A 19,249-nucleotide genomic window follows, 5' to 3' on the forward strand; every position below is an offset into this window, starting at 1 on the left:
ATAACTGAAACATTTCTCTCATTTCCAAATTTAGTGAAAAGAGGTCCTTCTGTAGAAAGAATTGTCCACTAAATAAATGACTCTTTACCTTCTTCATTGTCTATGACTTAATTAAAGCATATTAAGAGGATTTACTTGTGGGTAAATCAACTATTTCCTCAATTTTACCTTTTTAATCAGCCATGTTCTTGAGCTCATTTCAATTTTTTTCTACTTAATTTTAATTTTATTTATTTATTTTTTTGGTATGTGCCTCTAGCGGGAACTGAGCCGGGGACTCTCTGGTCCGCAGGCCAATGCTTCAACCGCTGAGCCAAACTGGCCAGGGCTACTTAATTTTTATTAATACCTATATTTTGAGTTGTAAAGTGCATTAATTTTATGAACATTCAATATTGGCCAACATATAGTGTCAGAAATTTTAGAGGTCTGTGTAAACACCTTGCTTTTTGGGATATCAGTTCATTAGAAATTTAAGCTGAAAATATCTCCGGAAAACAAAATTATTTCAAAAAAATATTTGAGTGTTATTTGAAATAAAGAATATCACTGTACATCAAGACATACATAAACACAGGATAATTTTGTCACTGAGTTTACAAAGAAAGGGAATAGTCACAAAATGATTTCAATTTTTTTTCTTTATTGATTTTAGAGAGAGAGGAAGGGAGAGGGAGAGAGATAGAAACATTGATGAGAGAGAACATCAACTGGCTGCCTCCTGCATGTCCCACACTGGGGATTTGGCCCACAACCTGGGCATGTGCCCTGACCAGGAATAGAACCGGCGACCTCTTGGTACATGGGTCGATACTCAAGCACTGAGCCACACCTGCTGGGCACAAAATAATTTAATACACTTTTTAATGTAGTAATCTAATACTAATGATGAGCTATTAGAAATGCTTCACCCATGCTTAAAATTGATACTTGAAGTGGAGCCTTTCAGAAATAATCCAATAGGCCATTTTTTTAAGTCACATGACCTTTTAGAGGTCCTAGAGGTCCTTACTTTCTCTCATCCTCTGACTGCCTGGGGTACAAATTGCAGCTGATTCTAACACAGCTGAGATCCTATTTCTGAAGCTATATGATGACTCCATGTACCTCATCTCATGGGCACACCTAAATTATTTGTGCTGTTTCATGGAACGTATTGACAATGCGCAAGACTCCTTGATTGGAGAAATTAGATTTGCAAAGAATCCTAGCAGTCATACAGCAAACCCCATCTATTGTGACAATAATAGAGTGAGCCTAGAGGGCAAAATTCTGTTTCCAGTTTTACGCTGTTGGCTAATTTTTAAGTGAAACAACAGTGCAAGGCCACTGAGGAGGAAGGAACTGGATTGGCCTCTTTTACATAGTACATTAGTGCTAGTTCAGTGTCTGTGTATCTAAAATATCCAGTAGTAAAATGATTCAAGTTGTTATTCATTATTTCATTTTATATTTTGTAATTATACAATTTTCATAATAATACAATTATAACAAATGGAATATTAATTGTACAATAATAGCAATTTGAGTGTTATCAGGTGTTTTATATATTTTTTTCTCACCATAAAAAAGTCCACCAGATAGTGCTGTAATCTTCTTTTTTTGGAACTAGAAGCCACGAGTCTGAGAGCTAAGTCATTAAGACTATCCAAACTCCTGGCAATAAATGATGAAGCCATGGAATCACTTAACTATCATAAAACATTTTCATTTTGAATATCAATCTTGACTCAGATTTTAAATTTGGACCATCTAATATATTTATGACTACATAAAGTATTTGAAAATTATGTGCTAAAGCACATTGTGCTTTTATAATGCAGATAACCAATTTATTTTTATATTTTTAGAACATAAGTGCTCCTCAACATCTTGTTTTCTTTCACCATTGCCAGGAAATAAATATTTGAACAAGACATTTTAATGAGGGAAGTGTCTTTAATGAAACTAAAACTCACTGTTTCTCCAAAATTCATAGGCAAGTCATTGGTGATGAATTTGTAAGTGAAATAATATTCCAGTTGCTTTTGAAAGCAATAATGCATTAAATCACATTATATAACATAATTATTCAAAGTCTGGATTCTAACATTTGTCTATGTCTTGTAGTAAATTTTAAAATGGATAAAGAAACAGGTTGTATAGTCTTGCATACAGCCTTAACTAGAAACAGCCTGACTTAAAACAGGAATTGTAATAATAATAATAATAATAATAATAATAATAATAATAGTTCAATGCCAACACAAGGGTATGTTTTTAAACTACCACTTAAAATGTAAATTAGAAAATGTTAGAGGAATTCAAAAAATGTTACATCGTTACAAATTCAAACTAACTGGGATAGCTGCACAGCCTCTAGGAAACCTTTGTTTCTACAGTTTGTGCATTATAATCACCTACAGACCTTGCTGGAAATGTAGATAATTGGGACAGCCTAAATGCTAATGAGTAGGGATCTCTGCAATGGAGATCTAGGAAACTGAGTCTCAGCAATCCCCCCCAGTGACTGATCCCAAGGCAGGTGTTTGTTATGTAGACCACAGTGGGAGGAACAGTGGCCTTGCCCAGACTATCATTATTGCATGCACATAGAAGGATAGTGATTTTACAGACTGTTGTCAGTTTTTATGAGGGACTAATGCTATATAAAGATGATTATGTTTAAATTGTTCAAATGTGTCATTTTCTATTAAAACCAATGTCCAGATGGGAAGTAGCTTTGTTCAGTATAGCACCGTAGGTCTGATTACAGGTTTCAGGGCACCATCTTGCTTGCAGGACAGAAATAAGCTTTAATCTCATATGTCATTCACTTAACTTTTAGAAGGATAAAAAACAAGAGAGACAGCAAATAAAGTGTCTTAATTGAATTAGGAGGCCTCACAGGTACTCAAGCACACAGGACTTTTTGTTTCCTTACCTGCACAGGGCATGAATGGATTCCTAATTTATTTATTTTTTCTTTTCTTTATTGATTTTTAAAGAGAGAGAAAGGGAGAAAGGGAGAGAGATAGAAACATTGATGAGAGAGAACATCAATTGGCCGCCTCCTGCATGCCCTCACTGGGAATCGGGCCCACAACCTGAGCATGTGCCCTGACCGGGAATCGAACTGGTGACCTCTTGGTACATGGGTCGACACTCAACCACTGAGTCACACCGGCCAGGTGATGGCTTCCTAATTTAAAGAAATAAATGTAGTATCATAAGCAGCAATGATCACTACAGCTAAATGATGCAAATGTGATCATGGACCCAGAACCATTATATCAGGTAACACCAGAGAATAACCTATGCCATGGGAGAGACAGAGTTGTGTCACAGCATTGTTCCTGCCCCACACACTTCCACCACCAGACACCAGATACCTTTCTAAGGCATTCCTACTTAAACTCACTCTGATAACACTGACCTAGTAAACTAGCCAACCGTCACTTCCTTGCCATCCTGTTTTCAGTAATAAATGTTTCAATTGCTCATTCCAATTTCTATTTAAACTACTGCCCTGTGGGTAGATGAGCTATGTATGATATGCCCTTCCTGTATTGTGCTGTTGGAGGATTTATATACTGGTCGTGTTTGAACGTGATTCTGTGTCCAATGAGATCTATTCCAGGGCCCAAACTGATATAAAATGCCTTGTTCCAAGCCATTAATAGTATTTTCAGCTGTGGCTTTTGTTAACAGTGAAAACAAAGCCCAAGATGGACTAGTTGTCTACTGCCAAAATTCATTAAATCTTCCGGGAGCTATGGGCAAAGACCTTCAATATTCCATCTGCTGGCTGTGTGTCAGTGCTTGTTTTTGGAAGCTTTAACCCAAAGGCAATTTTTCTTTTGTTAATATTCAAGACAAGCTCTCACCACATTGATGGATTCATCAGAAAACAGAGGAATATATTACAGTTTCATCCATTGCTGCATGGCCTGGACACCACTATGGCCGCATCCATGGCCAGTCTAAGACATCTCTCTTGGCACTCTTGTCTCTTTCTGAGCTAGCAACTTGGAGGGCATTAAATGACCTAATTTCATTGTACCCTAGAATTTCTGTAAGAAACTATAGCTCCCAACATGGGAGTCTTTGAATATCCAGATATTGCTCTGAGATCAAGAACCAATTCTTTTGTTGCTGCCACAAATACTGTTCTCAAGTCAGCCCATATGTGAACTTACCACACTCTCTTAAACTACAGTTATTCATTCCACTGCAGGTACGGTTTGGTAGCTCAACCGGAGATTCCATCCCTGGTTCGTTGTCAGATAGGTACCTTTTCACGAAAATAATGTAGTTTACCCGAGGTCCTCTTCTTAACTTGTTTCTGATTATACCATTTTTATTTTATTAGGGATCTTAGATTGTAATGCCTTTTTGACATTACCTATAACACGGTAGAAATCTTAGGCCTACATATAGTCTGATGCTCTTCAGATCCCTTCAGTTTGGGGGACTGTTTCTACCAGAGCAAAAGAGAATGACACTAGCCATTATTCAGATAGGTTATACCTGCTCACAGCATCAGGGAGTTTTCTAGTCTAGAATTCTAGCAGCTATTTTAAGAAGCCTCTGTTGAGCTTTTTCCAGAAACTCCAGTCCATGTGTGTTTTGGTAGCAGGTACCTCTTCAGTGGATTAATTTTAAGGCCTCTGAAAGGCAGCTTAGGTTATTGCCCACCTGAAATCTCTCATAGTTTGCCCTTGTTCCTCTTTCAAATTCAGTCTGTCTTCTAGTCACGTTACATAGTGACTAGAAATCCAAAATCCCAACAGAAATCCAAAATCCCCGTTATATTTAAAATAGTGCTATAAGCTGTTTTTCTCATAGTGGGACCCAGAAGAAACAGCAGTTTGCCCATCATTGTTTGTGAGTTGTCTCTAGTAGTTTGCCCAGATTACTTCCACAATCTAGACTGATGGGACTGGGACCTGAATTTTTCCTGCATCAGTTAGCTACCTTTACCTAGTCACATGGGCCACTGCAGTTACCAAACCCTTCCTTGACTCTCTCCTCAGAGAGGGAAACTATCATTTTTCATTAACCAACTCACTTTTGACAGTGATCTGGAACAAGCTATTTCCAACCAGGTTGTGCAGTATACTGGAGAATTCAGATTTCCTTAAGGGGTGACAGTAAGGTTGTAGTTGGGTCTACCCCACAAGAAGACACACTGTTTTTGACTGTTTTTAGATTCAGATGAAGTGGAAAAGCTGGAGTCAAATCTGTAAAGCCCACCAGCCTCCTCTTTCTGGAACTCTCAAATGGTGTTCACCATGCCCATCATGGTGGAGGCTGAAGGAGATACATCCATCTTTAGGGAACCCAAGGAGTCAGCCTCAGAACCCATATAGTTTTATGTAGGCCAGATGGAAATGTTGTAGAGAAAATTAATGAAGGATTAGCACCCCGCTGCCACCATTCCTTTAGTCAAAGCTGAGAGCTTCCTTTATTTGCCTGAAATTTTGTACTGTTTACTAGTTACTACAGAGGAAGGTTTAGGAAATTCTAAGGGCTCTCATTTGAATACATCCAATTACATCCGGAATAAGGAACAACTGCCCAAGATCAGGCTCAAGCCAGAGGTGGCAAGATTATTCCTTCACATGTTACATTCCTTTTCATGATATATTTAGCCAAACACAATGCCGCCTACTCGATATGTCTTTGTCCCTTATTTTTCTATCTTCACTCTTTAGTATGGCCATGATACGTACTACCACAGCATCACTATGCCTCCTTCTCTGTCCCACCAGCTTTTCTTTTGCTTTTAACATTGTTTTCGCACTCTCCAGCAGTATTACTGTACATCGTGCACTGGCATCCAGTAATCCCCAAAACCCATGTTCAGCACTCCCGGACATTCACCCTTAACCAAAGCATAGCCTTGGAACCCTATTCTGAATTAGGCAAGGAGATCCCGGCTTTCAAGGCATGTTCTTTGTTTCAACTGCCTTAACGGATGGAGTAAATTCAGCAACCCATATAAATGCCTTTTGTCTCCATTCCCCACTGGCATCACTGGATGTAACTTCTGAGGTGAAAGCAGCAGACTGAACAGGGGTCTTTAAGGGAAGCAGCTGCAGGAACTAGAACAGATTTCCTTCCTCTCAGGGGGCAACAATATGCCAGGAAATCTCTCTTAGAAATCCTGTCAGTTTTCTTCTGTGTCTTTAAAGCCACCTAAAGAGAGCTAATAGATTCACCTCTGGCCATGACCTTTCTTCTAAATAGCCCAGGTATTTTTTTTCTTCCATCAGTAAAACCTAGCATGGCAGCAGCAAAAGCAAATGTACCCATGAATTATATATACCCTTCTGCTTTCCCAAAAGTAGAGCCACATGGGGAACCGTTGCCTGAGGGACTCTCCTAATCACAGTGCATACCAGAGTGTGGGTCAGAGGATATGGTTTGGGTAGGCTCTTTTTTTTCATTATCTCATGGCCAGCCAGGGTTTGCTAGTCCCCCAAACGGCTGTTCTATTTCACAGCAGAGAGAGTACCAGGCAGCTACCTTTCTTAGTATAGATTCATACCACCCAGGTCTTCACCCACTCCAAAAAGGATCATTGATTATATATGCCTGTCAATACTTCCTGAATGGCAACAATGCATCCAGTTGGGAGTTAGCATTCACACCAAACGTTGCTTTTCATGCTGCAGCTCCTAGGTCAATTAACCTAAAGATCCTGGGAAGCATGGAAACCTTGCTCTTCTTCTTTGAAGAAGGCTCCTGTATTTGCCTTCTTCAAAATGGTACCTACAAGCCACATATGGCTATTGAACGCTGGAGATGTGGAGTCTGAATTGAGGCACGTGAAAGTATACGCTGACATCTAGGACTTAGTATGAAATAATGTGAAATTTATCTTTAATTTTTACCTTTAGCAAATATTTAAAAAAATATTTAGGACATATTGAGTTAAAGAACATGGCTTACTAAAAGTAATCGTAACTGTTTTTTTAAGTTGTTAAACTGTAACTAATATAAATTTAAATTTTAAAATCACACACATGGCTTCTAGCTGTGGCTTCAATTATATTGGATAGGGCTGCGCAATATTTACTACTTTCCAGGGCCACTTGATTTGCGTGGGGTTATAGAGAAGTGACATCAAGGTTAAGTGCAATGTCCTTTAAAGTCCCAAGTGCACCGGTTTTTTCAGTCTTGAGCGCAGGCTGGAGAAGCCGCTTGCTTTCCTTGCTCTTGTTTCTTGCCCCACCCCACCCCCCACCGAGTAGTTTCAGTTTCACAATCAATTAATAGGAGACAAGGAATTAATTGTATCTTGAGCCACTCTCCCCTCAGTTTTGTCACCCTGATTCCTTTCAGTTTTATTTTACTGATCATCCTTCTGCCAACTCAACGAAGGGATAAAATGACCTCACCCACTTGCTGATAGTAAGATTAATCCCCAGTTATTTTCCACAGAGTGTTGCTACCTCAAACCCAGGGTGGATCAGTATCACATTCTGATCAGAATTCCCTCTCAACCTTTGGAGTCTAAAACAATCTGAGAAGCTGCCACCACTGCTGAAATTTGGGGTTCAAATTGTCAAGCAGACCATTCAGGCACAGTAGTCTGTAATGAATACATAACATTCATTCAGTCCCACAGGAGCCGATGAGGCAGGCCTCACAGACCCAGCATCTGCCTCAAATCTGGAGGCCAGCAATTATTCAAGAGCACAGTTCCTTTTGCCCCTCACCCACAGGGACCTGTAGATTCAGCTGCCACAGACAACAGTCAAGGCATGTGTATGTGGTCACCTTGACACAGAGAAGCCACCGCCTTGATTTCCCACCAAGCTTGCATACCGTCTGGTCACGTAGGCCTCTGCATGGCCTCCCCAGCGCAGGTGCCTCCTTCACTGCCTAGGAAGCAAAGACTACATTCCCCACGGAGCTTAACTCTGTTGTTTTCAAGGAAGTGATGCTGGAAGAATCAGAAATCACTCTCAGCAGTCCTGAAACAACCCAGGCCTGGTGTTAACTCTTTATTCACAGTCAGTTATGTGGAAAGATACAGTTGAGAAAAATACAGTTGTTTACTAAATATAGTAAATCTTAAACAATTGTGTCTGTTTTGAGGTATGGGGATCTCTAACGGTATGAAAATATTAAGTTCTCCAGAACAGATAGCTAGAAAGGTTGTCAGTGAAGGAAGGTGGTTAAGAGATACAAACTTCCAATTATAAGATAAAAAAAACATAAATAAGCACTAGGCATGTAATGTACAACATGGTGACTACAGCTAACACTGGTGTGTGATATATAAGAAAGTGGTTAGAGAGTAGATCCTAAGAGTTTTCATCACAAGAAGAAATTTTTTCTTTTAATTTTATCTATCAGCGGTAATGTATGTTAAGTAAACCTATTTGGGTAATCATTTCACTATATATATATATATATATATATATATATATATATATATATATGTTAAACCATCAGACTGTACATCTTAAACTTATACATTGATGTATATCAATTATTTCTTAATAGAACTAGAAAAATAGATAGCAGATACTACTTTACTAAACAGAGCAGCTAGAATCCTAAAATCTTAGCATTTTTGTAATCAGTCTCTCAACTGGTTTCACTAATATGTCAATGCCTCATTGTAAATGTTCATTGAGAAGTTATATTTTATCTTATGTTGAGATAGATTTTTAAAAAAATACATGGGTCGATGTTGTTTAAAAGGCTATTTCAGCATTCAGCTGGTTTGAACACAAGTGACCTAAGTTTTTCTTCTGGAATGCAACACCAGCATAATTTAATAAATTATAAGGATACTATTTCAGCACTTACATAAGAACAGTTTAATTCCTAGTATATTTACTTTTTTAAAAAGTATAGAGAATTCGAAGCAAATAATAAGTTAGCCTTGAAATTTCCATAGAAGCTAAAAAAATGGCCAGCATAAATGAATATTCTTATTGAAGACTACTAGAAATCAATTTTCAGTTTTCTGCAAGATTACAGCAGCAATTACATGTGATTTGGATCATCAGTTTTTATGTCATACTTGTTTTCTCAAAATTCAATTACACATCTTACAGTTGAGATACTTTCCATTTTTAGAATCCATTTTAATTTTAATTTTTTATTTATACATTTTGTAATATATTGTTCATTGACCATCTATTTGCACAAACCCAATATAATTTTTCAAGAGTTTGAGTACTTATTTTTATACCATATTTCACCATAAAAAATTATTTCCATAAGAGGCTAGCTATAACAAATTTGTAAAATGTCATCTTTTAAACATTCAATTTTAGTAGCAGAAAAAATTTAATTAATTAGCAGCCATATACTGTTACATTCCAAATAAATTTGTCAAATTTAATTATTCATTAATTAATTTTATTATAAATTAGTAACAACCATATTTTCCTATCATGAACACTTTTTATAAATCATAATTTTATTAATAATATTTTTCTTAAAAATTTGCTTTTCTTTGCATGGACATATATAGAGAATTCTCTTCAATTTGCAACATTGAAGAAAAAAGTAGCAATATTTTTTAGGACAAAATAATTTATAATTTTCTTTAACATGAAATATACTTTTACCAAATTTTATTCATAATTTAAACTAAAGTAATGCACTTGAAAAGTAACTGTATATAAATCAGAATATGTGACTATCTTATAGTCTCCCAAATGGGTTAGTATAAAACATAGAAGTAGCATTAAGTGAGGATAAAAAAAATCAAGTAATATTGTTGAGCTGAACTGTATTTTCCAATAAAGTAACATCAACTTATAGGAAATAATCATTAAAAAATTTGCCTCCAGAAAAAATAAAAATTTAGTTAATTATCCTGGTATTTTCTCCTTTGACATTATATATTTATCAATTTTTACACTTAATGCAAAAAATTTAGTCATGGACCTATATAATATAATATCCCAATAGATTCTTTTTTCTTGCTCAATTGATTTAGATATTCTAGCAATATGTAGGTAACACCAGTCAGAATGGTTAGGTTTTCTATTTAAACATATCATTTGAGAGTTTCATATTTCTTAATGGACACACCTATGTGATACACATCCATTCAATCAATACAACTTGAGTGGGGAAGAAATGAGGTTAATCTTTATAGGGTTATCTTTTCATTATAATAATGTTAACATTTATCACGATAAAGCTAAGTTATGATTCTGAAAAACCTGTTATATATGCTCTATTTCATGACTAAAGTGTTTTCTTATGTTTTTCTTATGACAGGATGATGAGGTAAGAGAAAGTCAATTCAGCTTCACAGCCTATGGAATGGGACCATGTCTGCAAGCAAAAGACGATGTGATCCCCAGGGGCCCAAACCATCCTGTGCAGGTAATGCCGAAAGGCCCTGATGAAATGAGGAAGGTCTTTATCAACCGGGCCAAGAAGATTGACACCATCTCCCGAGCCTGCTTCCCATTAGCCTTTTTGATTTTTAATATTTTCTACTGGGTTATCTATAAAATTCTTAGGCATGAGGATATTCATCAGCAATAAGATTAAGTCTCTGGGGCCATGCAATTGCAGTCAGTTCAAAAGGAAGTGTCTTTGCCATAGGTGTGTGTGTGTGTGTGTGTGTGTGTGTGTGTGTGGTGTACAAATAATGACTATTGTATTAAAATGCATAGGGGAAAGCATTATTATAATTTGTTATACAAAGTCATGAAGCAAATTAAGATTCTTTTAATAGGTACTATATACGTATTTATATATTGTAAACGTTTTATTTCATATTATTTTATCTGCTCTTTCATAGTAAATCACATAAGTGGAAGTAGCACTGCCAAAGTGTTTGTATGTTATATAATATCACATAATAGTACATGTGAAAACTACTTTGGATCCTTTCATTTTTAATTCAATAATAATAAATCTTACAAGAGTAAAATTTACACAATAAACTTTATAAAAACAAAAGGGAAATGTTGAAAATAAAAAATAGTAGCTTGAGGCTTTAAAATATTTTCTCATACTATAGTTACAAATAGAAAAGTAATCAGTTAATTCAGTGGAAAACTTGTTTAATAGTAATAGAAAATTGTATATACAAATACAATCAGACCAACATATAATAACAAAAAAATTCAAATTAAAAGATTAAAATAAAAAAACCTTTATTATTTAGATATTTAATTGTTTAGACTATTAAATTTCCCTCTTTGGAAATTTAAAACAAATGGTTTAAGAGATCATATTCTGTAAAATATCTACTTTTCTTGACTTTATATATCTATGAATGAAGGTGAAAATACTGAAAACAGCATGATTGTGTTTAAATAAGTGTTTTAGCTACATATCTGTGTATTTTTAATTATTGACAAACAGTGAAAAATTCAAGCCAGTACCCTTTTTTGTTAGATTTTTAATAGTTGCTTAATTGTCTGTACATAATTATGTTAATGTTTTGATATAATTGAACAAAGTTCAGTAAGATTTTTATATTTGAACTTAGAATGAGACTTTAAAATTCAATGGGATTATAGTATTTACATTTTGATAAAAATGAATATAATGGATACAAAATTGAATTTATGAAATATTTTTTAATAATCAAAGTTTTTCTATCAAAGTTATATGATCTTCAAACTCCTAACTCCAAATGTAAGGAGAGAAGATTTTAATTCTAAATTATAAAAGTTAATAATTTCTATAAAGGGAAGATTGACATTTTTTATATTTCTGAGTCAATTTCAATATGTAAGCCATTCACTAGATGTGAATAATTTTGAATAAAATTTTTACGTAAAAGTTATCAGCAACCCTATGGAATTATTTTAACTATAAGGGGGTACTAACTCATTTTCTGCAGTGTAATTAAGTGCAAATATGTGACAGGGTCCTTGATTAAAAGGAACCAAAGTCTGTTCCTTTTTCAGTATTGCTATTTTTTTTTTTTATCACTAATGTTGTATTTGTAAAAAGCCCTAGAATGCTTTTTAGATATGCGTGATTATTGGTTAGATTCACTAAATGGAAACTCAGTGTACTAAGTTACTAACAGAGGAAGTTTTAAACGTTAAAAAAACGATGGACTGAAATTTAAGAGGAAAAAATAAGCCAGTTCTTGAACCAGGTGGTAATCTTTTCTGTCCTTGAACCATCTCAAACTAAAAGCAAGAACTGCCATTTAAAGCTAAAAATTTCTCAATTTTATTAAACTATGGTCTATATACTTGTGTTTTTTAAAAATAACTTAAAGAAAATAATGTATGTTCAGCAATTTTTGCTAATAAAAGACCAAATTTCCCTTGTTTATAAAAGTTTAAAACAATATTTTAAAAAATCATGTTTGCCACTGAATGTAAATGCCACAATGTATATGTACCTTAGTTATTTTGAGGACTGTGCTCCTAAAAGTTAAACATGTGCTTCTTCATTTAGTGTGTATGACCAAAAGCAAGAAAATATATTCTTGTTATAAGTAAGATAGGTTAGAACAAGACACATTGTTTGTTTTCTCGGAGGACAAGTGGGGTCGTTGGAAGTAACGATAAACTACATGGTCTTAACATTCTCTGAAATGCTTGAGTACACTTTTCTATACTTTATACATCTTAATTCTAAAGTCCTCCATCATTGATTAAATTGAGTGAATTCTGTCAGAAGCAAACAAGGATTATAATGAACGTATGTTGCAAAAGAAATTTACAGACTTCTCTTGTTTCTATATTTGAGAATATATAAAAATTTTTTTTTTAATCTAAAACTTGGGATGTAAAAATACTAGCCATGAGACAACCTGTCAGCAGGGTTCTTGGCATGGTAAGAATCTATTTCAAAAAAATATTATATTTTGCTTAGGCATATATACTTATCATTGTCTTAGCACACTAAGAAAATGCTGTGGCAGCCTCTCTCAAATGCCAACAGTGAGGAATCTGAATCCAAAAATGTTTAAAAGAATGTGTCCCATCTAATGAGCATGTCTAAATCCTTTCCAACTGGAAAACTACATTGTAATTAGCATCCTGAGTGTGTGCCTCAACAATCTCCCTGTCAAACCCTAATTATTTAAAATTAAACCAATGAGAAAACTATTAATATCAAGAAAATAAAAATGTGTGAAGATACACTAACTATCCACACATAAGTTGCAATTCTAACGTGGATATTCTGAAGTATTTTGAAATAGCCACATTAGAAAGTTTGTAATTTTTGTATAGTGCGTGAAGTTTATTTCACTTTTAAAAATAATTATGTATTTCAACCACTGAAATATGTAGTTCCATAGTATATGAATTTTGGGGGAACCTTATACCTTAGCATGTATGTGTCATCTGTGTCTGTCTTTCCAAATCATTAGAACTAGAGTTTAACTGTAGTGGGGACCTAGAACATATTTTATTAAACAGTAATAAATTTTATTGAGTAAATATAGATTCTAGAAAGAAACTGGAAGCAAGAAAGCCAGGTTTTAAAACTTCTTCAACCTTTCTGGGTGTTTTTCCATGGCAATTACTCATCTGGAGGGCCCATCCAACCCCTAGCTCCTGTATTTAAGGATCATTATGAGTATTTATTCCGTTATCAATTCCTGTTCTATGGATATATTCAATAATCTCTACCTAATTTTTAAATTATAACTGCTTTACAATCTGTATATTCCTAAAATATTCATAAATATATTGGGTTTATGAATTTCCAAGATCTTATGGAAGATAATGAAAATTTTAGAAAAATAATGTGAAAAAAATAAGCCAACATAGTTCACAGAAGAAAGCAAGTAGTGAACTACTCTATCACTCTGTGCAATGTAAATAGTTATGATTTTAAGAGAAAAATAGAGATCTCTTTCCCACCATCATCTTTTCTGAATGCCCTTCATCCTATTTTAAAAAATATACCTTTCTGTTTTTAACCCGATAGACCTCAACCTGCTAGTCACTTTGTAGAACTGAATATTATGTTGGCAGCTCAATTTTCCTTTCATCTATAAAGTACTCATTCCATGAAATAGACTCGAGAGAATATGGGATTGTCAGTATTAAAAACAAAAAATACTCTCAATATTGCAAGTAAGAAATTGGCAATACTTAAATTCACATGTGTCCCCTAACAACTTAGAGACAGCTCTCAAAGAAACTCTGAGAATGAAAATTTGCCATGGTCCTAGACCAATAAATCATTAACCATCCTGGAGGCCATATCTCCTACTTCAAAAATAGATTCCACATACTTTGCAACTCAGATAATAGCAAAAGTTTTCAGAATTTATCAGCATATACCATCTGTACTTCTCACCTAGTTGATGATGAACTAGTGAAGAAAACCGGTCATTCCACCTGACCACTGTGGCTCAGAGGTTGAGTGTCAACCCATGCACCAAGAGGTTGACGATTCGATTCCTGGTCAGGACACATACCCAGGTTGTGGGCCAAATCTCCAGTGGGAGGCATGCAGGAGGTGGGCAATCGATGTTCTCTCTCATCAATGTTTCTGTCTCTCTCTCCCTCTCTCTTCCTCTCTGTCTGGAATCAATAAAGAAAAAAAATTTTTTTTTTTTTTTAAAAAGAAAACCAGTCATTCCAAGAAACAACATAAACTAACACACAGTCTATCAGTATTCATTAATGCTGAGAAGGCAAAGACCACAAAAGCATGGACTTAATTAAAACACATTAAGAGAAAAATAATGTTTCCACCCACAGGTCATTTTCATTTTAATAGTGTATTCAAGAAAATGTAATCAATGGAAATGTAACCTATATTAGTCAGAAATGGACTTAGTGACTCAGAGAATATTTTGCATCTTTGTAATTGCAAGCTTGTTTTTTGAATTATACCCACCTATTTAGCACATTTATGATAGCTACATCTTGCTTGTTAATTTGGTTGGGTATTCAGTTTTTGAACTAGATAATTTTATTGCCTGTGTTTGGCTTCTGGACGGAATAATATGCTACTAGAGAGGTACAGAAACTTTTAGCACCATTAGCTCTGCCAGACAATAAACATATCTTGCATTGTCAGTTGCTGGCTTCATGTGCCCTTCAGAGAAGAATTTAGTTGGAAAAACAGCATAATTCTTTTAAGTGACAGATTTTTATATCTCTTAAAAATGTACCCCAAATTGTCTGTTCTACTCAAGAAATATTAAAGGACTTTCTAGTGCAGTTTTTCAAACTATTTTGACAAGGTCACTTTATGTAACTGAACCTGTCTGAATAACGGGCAGTAGAAAGGTACGTCCTTGAAGAATTAGCATTCTAGAAAAGACTGAAGTTTGGAATATAATGGCAGTCAAGTCTTGTTCCCCACACTTCCTTCATGAATCTTCACTGCTTCTTCTGTTTAGGGCCACAGTGCCATTCATAGCACTACAGGAACAATCATGTTTATCTCAGTGATCACTGTACTAAAACCTTTCACTACACACAGCCATTCTCCCCAGTTTCCATGTCATATTTTAGACCCTGAAGTTTATCAGCTTATCACTTAGACATTTTAAAGGGATTCTAAAAATGGTAAGAAGAATTACAGCTTGTAGCTGTAAGACAATATGGCGCTTCTTAATACATTTTACAAAATACAGTGTTTATAAATAAATACACAAGTTCCTCCCTGAGTCCAAATGAAATACTTGTAATTCCAGGTTGCAATTTTAATCCTTGGCAGATACATTGAGTTTTATTTTCTTATCTGTGTACTACAAAGAGTGGTAAATCATTGCAATCCCATTGAACATTTTTTTTTTAAATTGTTCTTAATTGATTATAGAGAGAGAGGAAGGGAGAGGGAGAAAGAGAGAGAAGCATTGATTGGCCAATTGCATGCCCCCCAACTGGGAATTGGGCCCACATCCAGGGCATGTGTCCTGACCGGGAACCAAACTGGCAACCTCTCGGTGCATGGGTTGATGCTCATCCACTGAGCCGCATGGGCCCAGTGCACTCCCATTGTTTCATAAACTCTTCATAAGTAAATAAGCAGCTTACACTAAGAATAGTATTGCTTTAATTAACTTTGAAATTAAACTTTTATCCCAGCCCCCATTCCTCTCTCAAAACATATTGATACTAAAAAATAAACTTTCACAAGGAGACAGCTGCTATTTTAAATACTTAAAAAGCAAAGGTATGCATATTCTTCATGACAAAGGTGTTTGCAGCCCATACATAAAATATAACTTTCTAGGATTTAAAAATAACTGGTACAAAAAAATATTCTGGAGTAGCTTTTCCCAAAACGCAGGCCACATGGTAGAGAAATTCCAAACTAGCAACTAGGATTGTCTCACTTTTTTCCTACACTTTACAGCTTAATCTGCCTTCATCTCTTTCCTCCCCCCACCCACAAACACACACATTATTAATGGGTACATTCCTCCAAAAGGAAAATGCAAAAAATTGAACTTTTCTAGACAAAAGTCCATAATTATGTGCTTTGATTTGCAATATAAATGGGAAATATGAGCAGTGCAGTCATTTGATTTGGCCATCTCTCTCTTTTTTTTTATCCTCACCCAAGGACACTTTTGCATTCATCTTCAGTTAGACCAGGAGAGAGAGCATGAGGGAGAGAGAGAGAGAAACAGCGATGTGAGAGAGACACATTGACTGGTTATCACCCACACGACCCCAACCGGGGCCATGGACAAACTGCAAGCGAGGTACGTGCCCTAGCCAGAACCAAATCCAGGACTCTCTGGTCTGCTTGCCGACATTCTAACCACAGAGCCAAACCAGCCAGGGCTGATTTGGCCATCTCTTAATTACAAAGCCATAGTTTGCCTCAACAAGACATGAACAAAGCTACATGGATCAAATCCCCCCACCCCCAACTATTAACAAAAGAATTCTGAAACACTACTTAGACTGTCTTTGAAGATTAAAGATTTGTCAAACAGTTCTTCCAAAAGGCAACTACTAATAACTAGTAATATTGGATAACTTTATAGTGTTGTAGGCAGTTTTCTCAGTATTTTAAAAATTTTATCTTTATTGTTGAAAATATTGCAGATGTCTCTCCTTTCCCCACCATTGACACCCTCCTTCCTACTCCTGCTGCCCCTTCCTTCACTGCACTGTTGTCTGTATCCACTGGTTATGCATATATGCACATAAGTTCTTTGGTTTGTCTCTCCCTGTCTCCCAACCACCTTCCCTCTGAGGATTGTCAGTCTGTTTCCTACTTCCATGTCTCTGGATCTATTTTGTTCATGAGTTTAATTTGTTCATTAGATTCCACATATAAGTGAGATCAGGTGATACTTGTCTTTCCCTGATTAGCTTATTTCTCTCAGCATAATACTTTCCAGGTCCCTCCATGTCATCTCAAAGAATAAGAGATTTTTTTTCCTTACAGCTGCATAGTATTCCATTGTGTATATGTACCATAGCATTTGTATCCCCTCAACTGCTGATGGACCTTTGGGCTATTTCCAGATTTTAGCAATTGTGAATTGTGCTGCTATAAATATAGGGGTGTATATATTTTTTTCTGATTGGTGTTTCAGGCTTCTTAGGATATATTCCTAGAAGTGGGATCACTGGGTCAAATGGCAGTTCATTTTGAATTTTTTGAGGAAAGTCCATATTGTTTTCCATAGTGGCTGCACCAGTCTGCATTCCCACCAGCAGTGTACTAGAGTCCCCTTTACATCTTCACCAGCACTTGTTTGATAATTTGTTGATGTTAGTTATTCTGGCAGGTGTGAGGTGATACCTCATAGTTGTATTAATTTGCATCTCTCTGATGATTAGTAATGTGGAGCATTTTTTCATGTCTCTTGGCCATTTGTATGTCCTGTTTGGAGAAGTGTCTGTTCAGGTCCTCTGCTCATTTTTAGTTGGGTTGTTTGTCTTCTTTGTTGAGGTGTATGAGTACTTTATATATTTTGGAAATTAACCCTTTATCCTATGTGTCATTGGTAAATATGTTCTACCATACAGTGGGTTCTCATTTCATTTTGATTCTGTTTTTTTTTTTTTGCAGTGCAGAAGCTTTTTAGTTTGATGTAGTCACATTTATTTATTTATTTATTTTTCCTTTGTTTCTCATGACCTTGGCAATGTATTGGTGAAAATTCTGCTACATGTGATGGCTGAGATTTGCTGCCTACATACATTTTATTCTACGATTTGTATGGTTTCACGAGTTACATTTAAATCTTTTATGCATTTTGAGTTTATTCTTCTGTATGGTGCAAATTGGTAATCTAGTTTCCTTTTTTGTTTTTGGCATGTACCTGTTGTATTTCTTCAACACCATTTATTAAAGAGACTGTCTTTTCACCATTGTATGCTTCTGATTCCTTTGTCAAATATTAATGAGCATAATATCTTGGGTTGATTTCTGGGTTCTTTGTTCTGTTCCATTGATCTATATGCTGTTTTAGTGCCAATACTAGGCTGTTTTGATTATAATGGCTTTGTAGTATAACTTGATATCTGGTATTGTGATCCTTCCAACTGTGTTCTTCTTTTTCAAGATGGCTGTGACTATTTGGAGTCTTTTTTGGGTCCATATTAATTTTTTGGAGTATTTGTTCTAGATCTGTGAAATATGTTGTTGTTATTTTAATAGGGATTGCATTGAATCTGTAGATTGCTTTGGGTAGTATAGTCATTTTAATGATGTTGATTCTTTTAGTCCATGAACAGGGTATATGCCTCCACTTCTTTATATCTTCCTCTATTTATTTTTTTAGTGGCCCGTAGTTTTCTGAGAACAGATATTTTGTCTCCTTAGTTAAGTTTATTTCTAAGTATCTTAATTTTTGATTAAAATTTTCAGCAAACTAGGAATAGTAGGATTATACCTCAACATATTAAAATCCATATATGACAAACCTACAGGCCACATCACACTCAATGGACAAAAACTAAAAGAATTTCCTTCAAGAATAGAAACAAGACAAGAATGCCCATTTTTGCCATTCTTTTTCAACATAGTACTGGAAGTCTTAGCCACAGCAATCAGACAAGAGGAAAAAATAAAAGGTATCTGGATTGGAATGGAGGAAGTCAAACTGTCCTTATTCGCAGATGACATGATATTGTAGGTAGAAAACCCTAAAAACTCCACTAGAAAACTGCTAGATTTAATAAATAAATTTTGCAAAGTTGCAGGATACAAAATTAACATCCAGAAATCGATGACATTTTTAAACATCAATAACGAACACTCAGAAAGAGAAATGACAAAAAACAATCCCATTTACCACTGCAACAACAACAAACAATTCTCAGTATTTTTTATGATTTACACATAAGCAAAATAAGAGGATATTTTT

General features: G+C 35.2%; 1 protein-coding gene across 2 annotated transcripts in view; it reads left to right on the forward strand.

The window, feature by feature from the left end:
• GLRA3 (glycine receptor alpha 3) overlaps positions 1-10,512 on the forward strand; it is a 148,950-nt gene extending 138,438 nt beyond the window's left edge. For both annotated transcript variants that reach the window (XM_036240971.1, XM_036240972.1), the window contains one exon: positions 10,240-10,512. In XM_036240971.1, the coding sequence (XP_036096864.1) occupies positions 10,240-10,512 (273 nt within the window). The remainder of the gene's footprint in view (positions 1-10,239) is intronic.
• Positions 10,513-19,249: the final 8,737 nt, after the last annotated feature.

The sequence above is a fragment of the Molossus molossus genome, unplaced genomic scaffold, assembly GCF_014108415.1.
Source record: "Molossus molossus isolate mMolMol1 unplaced genomic scaffold, mMolMol1.p scaffold_m16_p_4, whole genome shotgun sequence".
NCBI classification, from domain to species: domain Eukaryota; kingdom Metazoa; phylum Chordata; class Mammalia; order Chiroptera; family Molossidae; genus Molossus; species Molossus molossus.